At 38.2% G+C, this 20,259-nt stretch overlaps 1 protein-coding gene across 2 annotated transcripts in view; it reads right to left on the bottom strand.

Annotated features, from left to right (window-relative positions):
• plxdc2b (plexin domain containing 2b) overlaps positions 1-20,259 on the bottom strand; it is a 120,790-nt gene that overhangs the window by 47,168 nt on the left and 53,363 nt on the right. For both annotated transcript variants that reach the window (XM_088072328.1, XM_088072329.1), the window contains exons 3-4: positions 8,506-8,652; positions 3,242-3,311 (exon numbers count right to left, since the gene is read on the bottom strand). In XM_088072328.1, the coding sequence (XP_087928454.1) occupies positions 3,242-3,311; positions 8,506-8,652 (217 nt within the window). The remainder of the gene's footprint in view (positions 1-3,241; positions 3,312-8,505; positions 8,653-20,259) is intronic.

Raw genomic sequence — 20,259 nt, 5'->3', positions numbered from 1 at the left:
CATGTTAGTGAATGGGACAGGGGCCAAAATAATAACTCAAAGCACACATCAAACAAATGTTTCCCAAATATGGTTTCTGTCAGTTTACATAATTAATATCACTGTATGTTCAAATGTTTATTTTCCTAATAAATGTGGTTTTAAATAGTTATGTGATGCTATAAAAAAGGTGGTTTGACATCATGATCAACAGCTGTGTGTGTCAATCAGTGTGCTTTCGATCAGTGTTGCTGTCTGTGATTGGGTCGAAGGGGTGTCCAAAACCACATCACCATGGCAACATGGCAGTGGCAGTATCAGGGATATTATTATATTATATTCATTTACGTTATTGAAGAAGTGGAGACGCCTTGTCCATCTTCATATACAGTCTACAGCATAAAGTAGCATAGAATGGTAGTATTCAGGTTAAGTACATGTACCTCAAAATTGTAAAAAAGTAAAGTACTTGAGTAGATGTACTTAGTTACATTCCCCCTAATGACTCCAGGTTGATGTTTTCTTTTCAGTTTGTTTTATCTAAATAGCGTTTACATGCCCGATAATGTAAAACTATTTAAAATTTCACAATAACAAGTCAAGATTTAAGGTAAATCTAAATATTAAACATGATGTGTGCAGCACAGATGTTTCCTATCTTGTTAATCATGTTACAATCCTTTAGATTTGTATCTTAAGGGGCTCTTGACGCCGAGGCTGGGAACCACTGACACATGATATCTGGGTTTTGGAGAAAACATTACACAGTCTGAATGTGTTTCCTTTACACGTCATGTATTTGGTGCCTCACATATAAATGTTTGTGATCACTTATTAGCTGGATAATACTATATAATACCTACGTTCTGATGAAAATGTTGTCATGTGTTGGCTGAATCTAAATTTGCATTCTGGTTGTGAAGTGTGACAGCTGGCCAAGTAAACAGCATGCCACAGCTGGAAATCCGTCGACAAAGCTGGCGGCGGTCAGATCATATATCATCACTGGTATTCACAGCCTCTACACGTCAAGCCGTCCACATACACACACTATACAACACAGACTGCTCACCAAAAATATCCCGCCGCTAACAGTCACTGTAACTGTTCTCCTCTTTGTCAACATTATGAATTTATTTTGAAGACATTGCTAGTAATATTTTGATGTCTCTTTTTCATTATTCAGTCATCTAAAGCGCTGTAGTATATTGAAGTTGCTTTGTTATTAAACAAGAGAATATCAGTTTTAAGGGGTTTTAAGCGGTAACGAAGTGTATTGATGTCTGCCATATTTTCATTTTTGTTACTACTGGATTAATAATTATTTTTATTATCGATAAATCAATTGTTGCGATTAACTGATTAATTGTTTTGTCCATGAAATGTCACAAAATAGAAACCAAAAGATATAAAACAGATAAAAGCAGCAAATTTTCAAATTATGAAAGTTGACTAAATTTGTAGCATTTTCCTTAAAAATGTATTAAAATAATTAAATTGACTCCCAAATCTGTTGATGGTCATTTTTCCTTCAATTAACTAATCGATGGATCACATAATTGTTTCAGTCCCACTCTGGAGGGGATGGAAACGAATTTCTGCCCATGTGATGAAGGAAAAGATTATTGAAGTGATTATAATGACAAACTTTCTTGAACTTTTTTTAGTATATAATGACTTGACGCAAAAATAATGACTTAGTATCATTCCTTGTTATTTTGAGATATGAAGTCAACATTTTGAGAAAGTTTGTCATTCATCTGACATACTAGCTCAATATTTTCCGATACTAGCTCCTTATTTATATACATTAATTCATTATTTTGAGAAAGTTTCCCATTAGAAAACCCCACAGGACTTTTTTTATAACATTGGCAGACAGGCTTTTATACAATGGTGCAAGTCTTGAAAATGTGCATGAAATACCTTTTTTTTTTTTAAAGTCCTGGTTAAAACGGCAACATAGGCTGCAAGATAAAATAATATTTGCTGGTGTAAAAACAGTGACTTGCTGACAGCAATGAAAGCGTGGAGAAAAGATGGTCCAGTGGGGAGTGGAGGACGAGCTGACTGATAGGCCCTGAAATAGAGGGATGTGAGGAGCACGTCTCGGAGACAAAGCCCCAGAGGCCTGCGAGAGGCAGATAGCTGCCTCCTCCTCCTTGGTCTCATCCCTCCATCTCTGTCTGCAGGAATGCAAATTCTTGTTATCTCCTCTCAAGTCGAGCCGGTCCATTCCTCGACACCGTCATCAAGTTTCTGAAGCCAACTCAACTCTGATGGAGGATCAAGTTGGGAAAATGAGACAGTGATGATAATGATGATAAGAGACACGGCGGATTACTTCTTTATTATTCCAGTGGCAGTTAAACACAGCACAACATCTCTGAAATAGTTGGGTAAGAGCAGGGCTTTAGTCTTTGATGTGATAATAGCCGGTTGGGGTGTTGTGGTTTCGCCGTCAAGACTCAAGTGGAAAATTGCTTTGCACACTCTGGCAAACACGTCTGCTGCGTCACGTGTCAAACCCACCCACACACACACGCACACGTGCACACTCACACACACACACACACACACACACACACACACACACACACACACACACACACACACACACACACACACACACACACACATATCTCCTGATACCCCCACCTCCTTATCCATGTCTATCAGGGTGTGCTAGGCCACTTGGCAAAGGGACTCCGGTTTCCAGTCCAAACCCATCGGTCTGGTTTCTCTTCCAGTTAAGTCTGGTGTGGCGTTGGTGGTGCTGAGTGTTGGGAGTGGTTTGTTTTCTTATCCCCCAGTCTCTAGCAGACTGTCCCGCAGAGGTGAGAGCTGTAAACGGTCGTGTATCAGGCTGACTGCTTGGCTGGCAGAGTGTTGGTGGTGTGGTTTTGTACTGTGGTTTGTGCCAAACAAGGCTTTTTAACTTCCCAGAGACAACATCAAAAGAAATAACTCATTGTTTGGTGCTTTTCTGCACTCAGGGGTGAGATCTCGTTGTAGCGGCACCACACTCACTCACAGGTACACCAAGTACCAGAAACACATGCAGACTCGTCTCCATTTCATAAATGCCACTGTACTCCAGGCTCATTTCTATAAACCTGACCACATTCCCTCAAAAAAAAACCAGCGGCAGTAAAACACTGTCTGTGTACAGGCTAATATGCCAAGCACATACACTATATCCAATAACAACACTAATAACTACTATTGAGAGGACAAGAGTCCAAGAACAGTGTTCACTTACCACCAGTCGCCACGGTGATTTCACGCAGGAAATGTCCATAAAAAGGGAAATCGAAGGACAGATTAACTCTCTGTGAGGGGAAAAACAGACAAATGACCTCGGTCAGAAAGATAGAGGCAAGAGGAGGATCACAGAAGAGACTGTTCTCATCTTAAAAACAACAAGAGGATTTAGATCAGAGGAAAAATATGGAGAGAAAATACAGAGGTCTCGACTTTATGAGGTAATCATTGGTCATTTCTGAGTATAACATAAAAAATAAGATTTAAAAAACGGATGATGTGGTTTAAAAAAAGACATTTATTACATATTAGTACAGAGAAAAAGAAAAATCACATCGCCTACTAAAAATGTCAAATTTTTAAGAGAGGAATAATAGCACTTCTTATGTTGTTTAAGGCTAAATACTGCAGGACTGTATGTTAACATATATGAAGGATCATTATTGCTAGATATGGGGGAAAAATAGGAAAAGTTACACGAGTCAAAATTATGAGATGCTAAGTCAAAGTTATAATAGGGCTGTTCTTAACACCTTTTTTGGTGCTTTGAAGCTTCAGTGAGAATTACCCGTAAATATTCAAAGTTTCATCATGGGGGCAAGACAAGCGTTCATATTTTCCCCAACGTTTCAGTCATTATTTATACATTTTGGTAATATTGTTGTTAAGAGTCCCATGAAAGAGAAGGAAAAAAATTAGACTTCAAGGATTTCCCTTTTTATTGAAGCGTGAACAGCTACAAAATGCACAATAATGACTTCAAATAAATTACAGCCAATATCCATAAAAACAGATTTCTCACATGTAGGCCTATGAAAAGTGAATAAATACATAGACTGTAGGGCTATTCAGGGAAATGCCTATATTTAATTGAAAAAAAAACAACAAAAAAAAACACTGCCTTAGAATACTGATATGGACATTGATTGACATGGCAATGTCTCTGGTTGGTATGCCAAAATTTTGTCGGTTAAAGCCAAAATTTTGATACTGAAGGTTCAAAATATGATATTTACTGAGACAAAATTCTGTTCTCAAACTGTTTCTGTTCAACAACAACCTGACCCTTAGCATTGTTAAGTCAAAATTATGAGTTTTTAAGTAAAAAGTGTGACAGTTTCAGTTATCAGACATGTTAAAATTTTGACTCATAGTTTCATATAATATATCATTTAGTCATTTTTACATTCTAAAACTCAGTATCTCAGAATTGTTATGTAATTTTTTACCATTAGTATGATTTCAAATGTTTTGTCTGTTTTTTTTTTTCTTTTCTTGACAGAAATGAGCTTCCATACATTTATTACTATTTTGATGGGACTCAACACATTATGAAAAGGGTTTCAAGGAACTATAATATCATCAAATCACTGTTGGACCAAATGAGCAACAAACGTCTCAAGCATATTACCACAAATGATGGTTTATGTATTTAATCCCTGAATTATGGTGGTTCGGAAAAACTATAAAATCTTTTGATTTCCAGCCCGGCCGCACAAACTGTTTCTGTTCAACTACAACCTGACCTTTACTCTTATTAAGTCAGAATTATAAGTTTTCAAGCAAAAAATGCGACATAAGTTAAGCCACAAGTTTTACTCATTGTTTCCATATAATATATCATTTAGTTAATCTTAGAATCTATAACTCAGTATCTCAGAACTTTTACTTATTTTTTTTACCATTAGTATAATTTCTAACTTTTGTCTGTTCCTTTTTTTTTCTTGACAAAAATGGGCTTCCATACATTTAGTTATCTGCTAATGGGAATTAACACATAATGAAAAGGGTTTCTATAAAATATAATATCATCAAATTAATGTTGGTCCAATTGAGCAACAAACTTCACAAGCATATTACCACAAATGATGGTTTATGCATTTAATCCCTGAACTGAATATATGCTACAGTCACACTGCCAGAAAATGTTACAGAGAATGGCAGTCTTCAGTAAACATGGAGCTATTACACATGATCCTAGATTATACCGGGAGGAGTCATCATGTGGCAAACCACACTGAATCTAACAGACTATATAGCCAATCCAGAGCTTAACTTTCCTGCAATCCTGTGATGAAGCTGACCTCTGCGGCTGTGTTTTGTTTTACGACCTTATTGGCCAATTCTTTTTCAGTGTCGGGGGCCAAGGCGCTGGTGGGCAGCAGTGACAGGAGGGAGCGTGGAAGTTTTCTCCAATCCCGTTCCAGCACTCAGTTTTATGCAGTTTCTCAGGACTTTAACTGCCATGATAATAAACTCTATTTGTTTAAAATGTTAGTGTGCTGACACGGTGGCTGCTTTTCAGCACAGATGGTTTTCACTTCTTCTTGTACTGCAATTTCCCAAAGAAATCATGCAGGCAAGATTTCCATATCTCCTTTTTGACTCTGCGTTGCTCTGCTGGCCATTGAATCAGGAAATTCACTTATTGATTTTTTAAGCCAAAGTCAGAGAAACCTCCCACATTCCTCCTATACTGTTTGGAAGAAAAGCCTCGCCTCTTAGCTGGGCCGTTCTCTGGCTGCAAAGAATAGCTTGCCTCAGATAGTTTGGTTCAATCCATCATTACATGACTGAAGGCAAAGGAGCAGAATGCACAATGTGGGACTCTATTCTCTCCTCTCGCCAGCTATTGTTCACCCTGGGTGCTTTCTCTCTTTTTTATTTTTTTTAAGTCTGTGGCTTCCCTGCTGCCATGCCGCTCTGTTTCTCCACTCGGTCTACTGCTGCCTTGTGTGACCTCATCAGTATGCACCTCACATGGGTCACCTGCTAGTGCAGAGGTGGAGGGAGGGGAGCTTTTAAAACTTCACTGCAGAGGAGCTTTTTAATAGTTTAAATGCTTAAAGGAAAAACTTTACCTATTTCTTTAACCCTATAACTCCTGGATCAACAGCATTTTTCTTTTGCTGTGTTCAGACGCTTTTCAAAAGCACTTAATCATCTCATACACAAGAAAATCAAATTGATTCTTATCTTTTCTTTGGGAGAAGGCATTGAACTACATGGCAAGAAATGTTCCACAAATTAGTAAAAAAAAACCCTAAAAGGTGACAAGAGAAAAACCTAAAAAAAAATTGCTGGGATTATTATATATTGTAAACAATGGGGGAAATATCAAGATTTTATTTTTATAGATTCAATAAATGAACGAATAAAAAATAAATAAATAAATAAATAAAATATCAAGATTTTATTTTTTATAGTTAACATAACTATATATTCAAAATTAGGTTACAGAAAAAAAAATATTTCTTACATTTTTAAAGAATATTTTCTCATTTGTTTTGGGGGGGTTAACTAAAATTTTCTTGCAAATTTTTGGACCTTTTTTGTTAAATGGCACAGTGCCTCCTCCCAATACTATTGAAATCAAGCCAATTTGCTCAGATTTCAAAGGGTTAATAGTTCAGAAAAAAAACAAAAACAAATATAGGCCCTATTGATAGTGTCTTTGTGGTATCCTAGGCAAATGTAAATAACGGAGTATTTTAGCATTTTTGAAGTGTATCCAATAGTCTCCTCACGAATATACATATGTACCACAAACAGAACGCAGAAATACTGAGTATCTCTTCTTGTGTTGTTGGCATTGGTTTTATCTTTCTGTATATCTTTAAGCCCACATCTCTGGCTAAACTAACAGGCTTGTTGGCACCAATGACTGATATGATTGGGCGTCATGGTGTGTGTTTGTGAGAGGATTACATCTTAAAATGCAGATTGCTACTGAAAGGAAGAGCTGAAAGTGAGCTGCCATAAAGAACATGTTCAGCTAAAGTCGGGAGCTCAGGGAAGCGTCTGCAGAGCATCAGAGCTCAGACCTCCTTCTCAGAGTTAGTTTTACTCCCAGGTGGTCAAACTACTGAACTTAGACTGTAGATACTGTGGATTATTTATGTTGTATTGTCTGCTGCTATAGTTTATATTATATGCTGCCATTTTCTTAGTTATATGCTGCTATTGTTTTATTCTCAGGGAACATAATTTTATTTATTGTATTATTTAGGGTTTTTAAGGGCTGAGAGAGAGCCAGGGCGTAATGCAAGTCGTAATATTGAACGCACACTGTACTTTTTAATGTCTATGACAATAAACCCGAACTTGAAACTTGAACTTAACTTTAACGTGCAGCCACGCTGGAACTGTTTTTTGTGTTGAAGTCAGCACAAGTTCAGCTGAATTGTAACTGCACGACAGCTAAACTAAATGTGTGATGAAGGAACATAAGGTTGGGTATTAAAAATGTACCATGCCAGTAACCTAGAGTACTTCATTTGATACCCATTATGTGTATAGAGTGGCACATAGCATAGCGTAAAACTTTAACTGATAGCCCAGGCTTTTATTTGCTTCAGTCACTGAACGTAACTGGCCTTAATTTTGGGAAAATCTATATGGGTCACGCTTTAATTTCCTTTTACAGAAAACTCTTGCTCAGCAAAGATGGAAGATAGATAAATAAAAAATATATATATATATACTAACTCTTTAAACTCTTGGACGTTCTCAGGATGTGTTCAATGTAATCTTGTAAAATGTAGTTTTTGGCAGGAAACATAAGAGATACAGTTGTGTTTTCACAGCAATATAAAATAGATATTAGAGAGGGAATTATGATATATTAAAAAAAAGGGCTTTTTGCAAACAAAAGAAGAAGAAATAACAACAAACAACAACATGAACAACAATATAAAAATGTTGGTATCAGCTGTTGGCAAAATTGTTACTTTAAACTTTGGTATCAGTATCAGCCCAAAAATGGTGCATCATGCTGCATAGTTCAACCAGAAAATGAATTTGTACTTTTTATTATTTTTTACATTGTCATCTAATGAAGTTAATTTTTTGGCAATTTTTGTTTAAATTATTTTTTAATTTATTTGATAATTATAACAAATTACTAGTACTGAAAGCAAATTAGCACATATTCCTATCTTTTTCTTCTTTTTTTAAATTGTTAGCTAGGTGGGGGTGGGGGGTCGTGGATGGGGGGCACCAAAAGTGCTAGCACCGCCACTGAATCAATATGTTCACAGTTTTCCGTGCAAAACTAAACTGCAACTTATGAAAATAGGAAAAATCCCTAAGATATAGGTGTATTTGAATGAATTTAACTTAAAGAAAAGTGTTAACGATTGGCAAATAAGCAATTAAATCAAATAAGCATCATCTTAGACTTCCCAAGACACCAAATCTAAACCAAAGTTTACAGGTTAAATGCACATTTTAAATCTCCTCTGACGCTGTCTATTGACTTACCGCTGCTTGTCTGTGTGTGTTGGACAGAATCCCGTGGATCTTCACTTTGTCCTTGTCCATCTGGTCAATATCTACCCACAATTCCTTGCTCAATGGATCTGAAGGGTTGTAAGTTTTTGATGTATAGTAGTTGTGGTCTGTATCCTCCTGTAGAAATGGCAAAAATACACCCTGTGATATTATCCCACTGATATTAAGACTGTGAGACACATAACACAACAAAAGTTATTTAGTAAAATGTAATACAGCTTGAAGCAGAGAGTGTATATTTCTGTGTTGCTCTGTGAATTAAGTCGAGTCAAGTGTGTGCTCTTATTATTCAGCTTACAGCGTACAGAATCTGAACATGTATTTATAAAGAGGCATCCTGTGAGCCTAAATTCAAAGCAATCTAATAAAAGTGCTAGCTGCAATTTCTAAAAACAATTTAAACCTCTACTTAAGAAGAAACATATGGAAAATCAATAACGTAGAGTATTTTTTAATTTTCCTGCAGAAGAAAAAAAAACAGCTAAATTAGATTAAATGACAGTGCAATCATTTCCTATATGAGCGTAATTTCTCTACTTTCATTCAAATCTGTGCTTTCATTAGAGCACAATCAGCACATGAAGAAGTTTTAATATCTACTAATCAATTGAAAAAACAAAAAAACAAGAGGTCCAATCAACTTCTTCCACTCTTAAAACCAGACTGCACAGTCAGGATTGCTTTTTATAAGAGCAACATTTGTGGACTTTTATAAGCCATGTGGGAGCGGCCTCGTCTGCTTTTATTGTTTCCTTTACAGAATTAGGAGGAATGTCGTGGGCTTCCTACTGCTCGTCTCTTTCCCTGTGGGTCTAATGAGATACCTTACAGCTGTGCCTTTTATCTAAAACACTGTTAAAGGGAGTGTTTTGCTGGATGGGAAGTGTACACTGTGATCTCACTAACAGGAACCCACACAGCATACTTTGATATATGGGAGATATTATTCTGAGCTACCGCGCTTCGGTTGTCAAAAGGCCATGAGACAAACATTAATTAAAACACAATCCCTCTCTGTTCAGTTCGTTTTGCTTCAAGGATTCATATTTCCCTCAGAGAGTTATAATCTAATACCTCGGCACAATATTCAGCCCAGAATATAAGAAGGAGAGATAATGTTTCAGGCTTAGCGAAGCCTCTGTGGGATTGATAAATATCAAAATGGAGTTCAGCCATGTAGGTGGTGTTACTTTTGATCAATTTGTAGATTTAAACAAACACTGCCAGAAGCCCTTCATCACAGCTTAAAGTGCAGACAAATCGTGTCAGGCAAAAAGGCCCCTCCAGGCAGCCTTAGTCAGCACATTATTTTCAGAATAGAAAACAAGGGCACTTGTAAAAGAGCAGACACAAATGCACGGCTGTAAAGTTTCCTGCTAATCAGCACAAGATGTTTTTCGGTCGTGTGGAGAACAGCCGAAAGAGATGGAGGCTCCTCAGAGGTGAGAGGGGCCAGTGAAGGGGAAGGTGGGCAGGGTGGCCGTCGTCCAGCTGGCTGTAGGTGGACGTGAAGCTGTGAGCAAACAGACTACAGGGTGCCTGACCAAAGAATCAGCCTCACACATACAAAAATACACAATTACATAGAGAGCTTCGGTGGGAGGCTGTGGGAGGAAAGTACTGTCTGTTTCTTTAAATCATGCACTGGAAACTGGTGCCAAAATGTGCCAGCTAGTAAAGTGTGGTGCTTGATATTGATGTTTGAAAATACAAACACGGTATGAGATGTTGCTACTGGCTCTGTTTTGAAGACTTCTAACAGGGCTGTCGACTGGGACAGGTGGGCCGCAATCCTATAAACATTTAGAGAATAGAAACCTTCATCCAAGTAGATCTGCAAAACACTAATCACTTAAATACATTACAAATTAAAACTGAAAATTGAATTTAGGTTTGGTGAACTCACACAATGGTAATTCAGTCTGATTATCAGACAAAAAAAGAGTCCTACTACAAACACGAAAGTTGGTATTTTCTATTTTACAGTATCACTCATCCATTATTAGAATAGACCTCTAACCATTAATTGATTAGTTGTCAACAATTAATCTAATTATCAACTTACTTGATAATCATTTAACTGGCTTGAGTAATAGTAGAAGAAAAAAGTAAAAATCCTTATTAAATTATCATTGTCATTAAAAAACAGACCTCCTTTATTTATCTGAACCCTCCACCACTCTCACCCTAAAGGGCCTATGTGATCTGTATACAACATTATGCAGACTTTGTGGCTTTGTATGACCAGTAGTGGGCGGGGCCTTACAATAAACATAAGTATGGATCGTAATAAGCTGCTTGCACACTTGCTGAGGGCAGGCTGCTTTAAAATACACACATTGTCAAACACATAATTGGTTGGTTGTTAAAAACACTGAACTTTTAAATCACAAGAATTAACTTGAATATCCACCCTATAGTTGTATGCCACCACCAACTAGTTAAGTTCCAGTTTAGATCTATGTCTGGTGATACTCATGTAGTGATGACTTTGAAAATAAAAATTTAATTAAAAGGCATTAAGTGTGTTTTTTGGCAAAATGGAACTTGTCAGTGAATACTGTAGACAATGCTTCAAATATAAATGTTACTGCAAGGAACCGAAAATCCATAGAAACAGACATTTGTGTGATATTTTGTCGTAGTCAGCATATGGATTCTTGAGTTATGGCCAAAAATGTATTTTGTGAGGTCAAAGTGATCTTTGCCCACCAAAATCTGTTCAGTCCATCTTGACTTCATTTGGAGTCTAAGTGGACGTTTGTGCCATATTTGACAAAATTCCTCACATGCATTCTTGGGATATTGTGTTCACAAGAATGAGATAGACGGACAGAAAACCCAAATGCTTCTGGAAACAGCTGCTACAAAGGCATACAAATCTGAGCAGAAAAATGACTGCTGACATTTTATAAATGTAAAATGTTCTGTGCACAAATCATCAACAGCAGGACAGAGCAGAGCATATTTATTAGAAGCTATGAGCTAGTAGTGATATATATTCCTGTTTTTCACACAGTACCTGAGCTGAACCTTTGTATTTGCACAGCTTGTTTTGGTCAGCTGAAGGTCTGAATGTGCATGATGCTGAGACAGGTGATGGCTTTAGGTAAAATGGGGTATACTGAACTCTTGATATAAGGACTAAGTAATTCAGACAGTCTGAGCCTTAATAAGGACGTTTATTGCATTCCTCCTCCTTCTTCTCTCGTTTCTTCTTACCTCTATAGTGTATGCCATCAAATGAAGACAAAAATGGCAATGGTTTTTATTTTGAATCATTCTATTGCGCTGTGTTGTTTTAACTTCTCTGTAAAGGACCTTGAACCTGCCTCTGCATATGAAAAGGGCTTTACAAAACCGCCTTGCTTTGCCCAAAAAAAGTCATTATTTTTTACATTTTTTACAAGGCCTCTGTTCATGTAGGACAGTCAGTACATTTACATGATGTTTGAAAAAGTTAAATTGTTGTGTTAGTTTATCTAAAACTGGACTTTTAAAATACACGTATACATGTTAGTCTGACTAAATCAAATTTCTTGAAGTTGGACTAACACACCTAGATAGATCTGAGGTTGATTTACTCTGATATGTACATGCCTCAACTGGTACTGTGACAGTATATGGGGATGCACATGTACACCAATCAGTGGGCTGAGTTCAAGTTGACCCTCAGAGACATAGCAGGAGTGGAGATGAGACAGAGCTGCACTGAAAATCTCAAACGAGGTTGATGTAAGATAGATGACCACATGATTAACGAGTTAGTGGAGAGGAGAGGAGAGGAGAAGAGAGGAGAGGAGAGGAGAGGACTGTGACCTCGCCACGCGGCTTCAGTTGGGGACTTCTGCCCCATTTTTCATCTGGAAATCATAAACTGAAACAGATAGAGATGGAAAAAAATGAAAATTGCAGCCAACAATGTTCCTTTCTCTGTCTCTGGAGCACAAAAACAAAGTTTAGCAATGATTCACTCACAAAGATTCACTCCCATCTCTGTGTGAAGCTTTTACTCAAGCTGCTCACCACATCAATACTGCATTAAACTGAGACCTGAATATGTTGTTTTCACTCCTGAATGGCTCCTTAACACAGGGGAGACACAGAATATAAAGAAACGCATAACTTCACCTTTAAAAAAAAGCTCTAAAGATTTTTTAAGATGTTTCTTAAATCTGATACCGAGGACGTAGTCATGGCTGTGATTCACCAGTAACTGTCAGAAAAATAAATAAAGTGCTCACAGAAAACTGGAATCCCTTCAAATGCAACCACGTGTTTACTCCTGAGAAAATAAAATTTCATGTATGCTCAAGCGGGACTTGATCCCTGAATAAATGTTCCAGTATGTTGGGATTAAACTGTCTGTCAGATGTAAGATAGTACCATCCTGTGCGTATGCGCACACAAGCACACACACGCACGCACGCACGCGCGCACACACACACACACACACACTCTTACAAAGAGTAGAGTACACACTTAAATCAGAGTGCTGCCTGTTTGAAAAAGCATTAAAAAGGATGCCATCGCTTATGTGTGCAGCTCTTCATCAGCTGATAATGCCTGTGATCCATTATTCATCGATTCGCTCCGCCGTCTGCTTCTCCATCTCGTGCCAGTTGTAGCAGCTTGATGGTATTGGTGGTGGTGGTGGTGGTGGTGCGTGTTTGTGTGTGTGTGTGTGCGTGTGTGTGTGTGTGTTTTGAAACTCAAGAATGTGAAACTACATACTTGTCTGTGCAGCATCGGCCAATTTCTCATTCTTTCTCATAGAAGTGCAAATACTTTAGTATGATGTATAAGTCTTCACGTCTGAAACAGACCAGTGAAATTAAATTTTAAAAATCCCAGAGCGCTTTTGACATATTGACACTAAGAGCATGGCAATAAAGTGACTCTCCCTCAACCTGAGTATAATTTTGGGTCAGGTTCCTCAGATGACCTGTAAAGACCTCTAAGCAGCTGAAGTAGCAGTGTAACTAAACACTGATCTGCATCCTTTTATCTTTTAAATTATACAATATGCGTACAAAGTGAATAAGTACTCTGAGACGAATCCAAGCATCTGATATATTATTTAAGCGTTGTTCTGCAGATCTCATTAATTGGATTTGGAAGATGTCTGATGGGTTCAAAACAGAATGTGGGTGTATTTTAAAGTGATGTTGAAGGACAGAGAGGTGCTTGGATGCACTACACAATAATATATTTTTCTGTCTGCAAACCAACAAGTTGGCTGACCCACTTGGAAAGATGCTTAGTAAGATAGTTAAAGAAGTATTTCACCGATATAAAGAAGGTCCTCACATAAAACTAGGCCGTCTCTGCAGCAGAAAGACACAAATACTTTTGAAATTGGTGCTACATGACCAGCGAAAACAGAGAAAATGGGTGCTTTTGCTCAAGTGGTAGATAACCTACAACTAATGCTATGCACCTGACTTAATATGAAATGGTCTGTCAGAAACAACAGCGGTCAGCTGGATCTCATATTACAGTCAAACAGTAAGCTACAACATGCAATATGCAACTCAGTAACAGAATAGTGGTTTTTATTTGACCAGCGCTGCATAGTTTAACGGTTTGATCTCTGATTTTTCGCTTCCGTTCTCACTGTGCAGGAAGCAGTGTGGCACCCACTTCTTGATCATTATCTCTCATCATTTTGGTGAAATGGGGCAGTAAAACACGTTTCTGACAACGTTTTAGTAGAGGACTAGCGAGTTCAGCAACATAATCTTGTTTTATATTCGATCAGCACTGCTGAGTTGTACCATCTGATAGGATTTCGGTCCAAGTTTGAGAGACAGAGAGAGGGACAAGTGTGTTTCTTGAGCAGCTGTATACTCTTTGATTAAGTGGTGGTGGCAGTAGGGTTGGCATAAGTTAGTAGGCAATACGAAAATGCAGAAGTACAGCCTGTAGTTCGTGCAACAGCCCTCAAGAGCCAGTAAAACTAGCCCTGAGGGTGAAGGAGGGATACGTGGACACTGGTTAGATAGAGAAAAGTTTATGACAGTTCATCCACACATACTTCCCACATTGTCTTGATACAGAGCTGGTTGAAAATCAGCAAAATATCCCTTTAAAGACTGAGGCAGACTGGACACACACTGAAATATAAACAACCACAGGTGCATCGGCAGAGCATCTCCAGCTCGAGCAGCTGCATGAGATGGTATAGCATTACAGAGTTTAAACACTGAACAACATAAGACAAGTAAACATCTCTTTCCAAACAAATTATCCTGCGGGAACCTTTTAACAAACTTGACAAACTGAGAAACAAAACAAACAAAGAGGGAAAAAAACTAATTTGCATTCACTGCAGGTTCTGAATATGGAGCGCAGTAAGGGTAAAAGCAGCACTGGGAATCAAGTGAAGTAATGAAAATTAGCAAGCCGAGCTGCCTCGCTGTGTGAATTCTCTCCCTGAAGAAGTACACAAATAAACAGTGAATGTAGTGGAGCATGTAACCCCCAAAGAGCCTCCTGAGCTGTGGAGTCCCAGACATCCAATAACAACCATAAACCACACCCTTATAACTGCACATCAAAGCAAGCTATACAAACACCGACCCCCAAACACCAATACAATGTCTGCTTTTATTGGCAACCTGACATGTCTGACATCGGCTAAATTCTCAGGAGAGGCTGAACTTTACGGTAGATATGAACAACCAGGCGTTAACATGAAACCATCAAACGTACACATTAATTCAGAGGGACCGAGAGGAGTTATGTGTATCTGGATTTCTGTTTTGGTGCTGCAATATGATACAGGATTTAAAAAAGGAAGTTGTCTGTACAATTTATCTTCCAGATGGCTGCCGTGTGTGTATTTGTGTGGTTTGTTTATGCTCCTCATAAAGATAGGACTTAAAATGGGGCCACCTGACAGCTGTAAGCAACCTCTAGTTTCTCCAACTTGAGGTCAGGACCCTGTGGAGGCTCGCTTGGTATGCAGACAGGGCTTTCAGGTGATCCCTTAGACTGAGACCAAAATAGCACTTCTTGAAAAAGTTCAACTATAATCTAAGAAGTCCAGTTTGAGTGATTCAGGGTTTATCAGAAGCCAAAACAGTGCATAGTGGCTGTATGAGTCAGGATTATATCAGCGTACCGATAATTTTATCCACCATCTCAACAATCTAAAGATAAGCAAACACAATTTAAAATGCAAGGTAATATACAAAGAAGTTACCCAATTTGATACCATGGGAAAAAAACAGAACTATAAATCCCATGTATTTAAACATGCACTCCTTTATTAAAAAAACTAAAAGTACTCGTGTTTAAATTGGCATGGTTCTGGTCAACCAACGACACTTATTTTAGTGAGAAATTGCCGCTCATCCCCATGGTCTTCTCTCACTAGAATAGGGTGGTAACAAGTTGCAGGGACAAAATCCAAAATGTCAAGTTTATAACCAAATACATTTTATCTTTGTGGATTATAATGATGTCGAACAAGAAGCTGTCTAAATATGATGACCTGTAGAGTGGTGCTGATCGGTGCCTCATTTCATGCTACATTTCTATTAGTTGGTTAGTAGACATAGGTTGTAAAAGCAGTCACACAGTGCAATAGTTTTCCCAAATTTCTGACACTGTCAGAATATTACCCCAGGCTGTCTTTGATCGCAAGACCATGACAACAGCCATCCTTACACCCCTCTTACTGTGCAACATAACACTATTGTTTCAGAGCCATGACCATAGCCAAGCTTCTTTCACGATGGGACAGCCTAAAATCGCACAGTGCATGTGTACCTGCTTTAGTCTTTAGATGTGAAAACGTCTCAGACTTATCTCTTTTAAGTCTTCTCCGAGTCACACATGACACCCTAACAGCTGGGTTTATGAAATGTTTGGGACCTAAAAACAGGTTAAAAAACTGCTGTGAACCAGCACTTTGGATGATAGAATACCAAAACATAAAAATACAACTGCTTAACCACAAGCCATCACTGACAGCATGTCTGCACTAGCAGCAGCCAAACCTGAATAAAACAGTGATGAGATCTGGCTTGAATTCAGTGATAGCGACTCGTTCCCACAGTTTGTTCCAACTCTTCCTACCTTACAGTGACCTGAAGCTGAGAGGCTGTTTAATCTGATAGCTAACAAAGTGAGTCACACAGTCATTCAGGGCGTCAGACAGTCTGCTGTTAAAGCCACTGTTATAAACCTGCATGTCAAGGTGAGATGAATCTATTGTTGGAAACTCGCTTTATGGCACCAGTTAACCCAAACACAGACTGACCTCGAAGCAGAAACAATGAAGCAGATGGAGAGATTTCCTAAGTTCTATTAAAGGAGAAACCTGATTTATTGAAATTAAAACAAGTTATGTTTTCCTTATTTTAACAGATTTGCCAAACATACTTTGTTAAGAGTTAAATAAGAAAATTAATACCACTCTCATGTCTGTACAGTAAATATTAGTTATATCAGTTCACATTTAGCATAAAGACTGGAAACAGGGGAAAACAGCTAACCTGGCTCTGTCCAACGGTAACAAAATCGGATAACAATAAATATCTTGTTATAATTTTCCTTGATACTGATGTTATACATGTTCGATAAATCCTCCATATAAATAAACCATCCATGTGCCTGTAGAGGGGGGCAGTGTTTTTAGCATGATCTGTTTTTACCACGGATAACGTTGCACTGTGATTGAATTTGCCACATAACGTTGGCTACAGTCACTGTAAAGTTTACTCATCTAAAGCTAATGGTGAGTTAGGAAGTTAATTCTGACTAACTGACCCACTGCTTCATATGATGATATGACTTAATGTGACTACAAGTAACATGAATATATCGTTCGTGCATTTAATCATGATTTCGGCATCGGTCACATCAGAGAGACTTTTAAATGCTACTTTAAGACGTCATCAGAGTGCTTTGTTATTGTTTTGATTGACAAACTGCAGAAATTATGAACCGAGGATGTAAAGCTTGCACAGAAAGTACTGACCACCAAGATGTTTTGTTTTGTCTATTTATTTTCGGTCTAGACTGTCAGCTAAAACATCTACAATAGTCTTAAACTGTCAGTCCAAAGAGTCTGCCATGCTGTAGAGCAGAATTGAAATTTCTATGTCTATTTTATTGTTTTCTTGAATAACAATGTTATGTTAATATAGCTGTTTTTAATCTACCTCAGATTTGTAAAATGGTCTACTGTTTGGGAAAAGTTGAATAATAGTTTAAACTACAGTTAACAGTATGGTTTCTTTAACTTCAACTCAGGAGGAAAAATCAGCCTTTAACCTCAGAAGAAATAATGATGTGACTTTTTTTGGTAGATAACTGTCGATTCAATATGAAACTTTTTAAGCGTGATAATATTTTAAGCTATATCCCCTCGCCCCAGGATGATGGATTCAAAAGTGAAGTGAAATGGAGTTAAAGATACAGACTTAGTGTGCAAAAGCCTTAAGAGTAGATTTTTTCTTTCCGTGGACACACAGTCCCTCATCTGATCAAATAAGACAGTCTTTAAATCCATTCAGCTCGCTGCTGAGCGGAAGATTTCAACACAGTGTGTGCTGCTCTGTCCTCCGAATATGAACGCTTTTCTCATGTCAACAAGGAGTTGGATGCAGGTGTGTGTGTGTGTGCGTGTGTGTGTGTGTGTGTGTGTGTGTGTGTGTGTGTGTGTGTGTGTGTGTGTGTGTGAGACGAGTAATGACAGTAGGAATGATGGGGTGTTTGTGCCACGGACTGTTTTTCCATTCAGCAACAACAAATGAGCCTCGGAGAGCGAAAACAATGAGTGTGTCAGTTGTGTCCCAGCATAAATGTGTGTGTGTGTGTGTGTGTGTGTGTGTGAGTACAAGAGTGTATGAATGATTACAGCTGACGATCAAAGCCTCCTCCCTCCTCGCTGAGAGACGCCAGGCTGTGAACCTGAGATGATTAGAAGCCACAGGAAAACTTAACGAGCTGTCTGAGCCCAGGCGGCTGCCAGCATTATGACTGAACACCTCGAGTTTGTGCGCATGGCCGAGGCGCCATAACAAGGGGACACGGGCGATGCCTTTCATTTACATAGACACAAACACAAGATGAACCCGGCTATTAATCTCCAGCGGCTCCACTAAACCCTTGGAACTGTGGGAGGCCACGTTAATTTCCTGTTCTGGTCTCTCCGAGGTCAAGTTTAAGAGGATCCAACCACACGAAGAAGGTAGACGAACACCTGAGGGCTGAGCTTAATTTGATATAAAATATTAATCCTCAAAGACCCCTCCTGGTCTTCTTTTTCATTACTAAACATCCACTATTCCAGGGAGATTTATAATTGCTCCAGGGAAGCAACCAAAGAGTATTTTTGGGTCGGCTCTCGACAGAGGACTTTATCGATTCATTCTCTTTATATTAGTTGGCTTCTTTACTCGACAGGAGGGTTTACTGTGCGAAGCTGCACTGACCTCAACAGAGGCACAATAACGTCTGAATTCATTCAGTGGGAAGAAGGCAAACTTTGACTAAAGCGATTATCGACGTCATTCATTGGCCTTTTTCAGGAAACCATATTTACTTCTTCAAAATAAAGCTTTGCATTTAACAGCATTATATTACAAGGAATGCTTCATTTTTTCAGTGGACTTTGTATTCACAACACTCTACTACCATAATTATTGCTGCATGACTTTGTAAGTAATTAAACTTTATCTATAAAGTGCCTTTTGAAACTAGAGTCTAGAGTCAGTCCAAACAATCAAAAGTACACAGATGGCAAATATAGAGGTCAAACAGACAAAACAATAAAAACAATAAACAAAGAAGGCGAACACCCATTACAGCACAACAGGCAAGTTTTTAACAGCTTATTAAAACCATCAGCTGACTGTGTTTTTTATAACTATGGGAAGCACTGTCCCCTTTGGGTTTAAGCCTCCATTTCGGGGCAGCCAGTGAGCCTTCGTCAGAAGACCTCATTGATCTTACTGTGGCTACGGAACACGATAACTCAAATGCTTTCCGTAATTTGATGAATAACCAAATGACAGACAATTAAACACTAAAAGAACTTAACTCAAAGATATGCAACGCATGATATTCCTAAAAAAACAATGCATAGACTTATGCAAAAGTAATTCCTCTTAGTCATCACTTATGACCCACTTATGAAGGGTATGGCAGTGTATTTATCTGCAGAGACTCTGCTGTCTGACTGTATTTTAGTTGGGAAATTGATGAGCTGCAACCTTTGGACAATAGTGTGTAGCCCTGAGCCCATAACAGCATGTAGGTGAGGTCAGGACTTAAAGGTGCTGTATGTAACTCTGGAGAAAATTGGTTGATTGTTAAGTCTCATTACCAGTTCATCAGATACCCATGCTTTGGGTTCCTTATTGGACAAAACTCAAAGTTTCGTTATTTAATGACCACTACATACAATGTGAAAAGGTAGTGACCAGGTAGGAGCAGCAGCATCCAAGAAGAAGCTGCAAAAATCGAGGTAACAGTGGCAGAAAAAGCTATTAGCTAAAAGCTAATATAAATAGACGAAACGCCATGCGGACAAAGCTTCTTCTATTACGAGAGTGATTCTGACTTACAAATACTTCTGTATCATTAAGTAAGAAGTCGATAAATCAGAGCAGAGTCATAATTCCAACTAGGAATTTCAGGGTCCCTGCAGTTTATGGCAAGTTAGATTTAAGACTTTTTTTGAGACTATTTTTTATAATAAATAAAATT

The sequence above is a fragment of the Plectropomus leopardus genome, chromosome 21, assembly GCF_026936395.1.
Source record: "Plectropomus leopardus strain MGB_pleo_1.0 chromosome 21, ASM2693639v1, whole genome shotgun sequence".
NCBI classification, from domain to species: Eukaryota; Metazoa; Chordata; class Actinopteri; order Perciformes; family Serranidae; genus Plectropomus; species Plectropomus leopardus.
The sequence above is the reverse complement of the archived record's forward strand: the minus strand, read 5'-3'. Positions and strand labels throughout refer to the sequence as shown.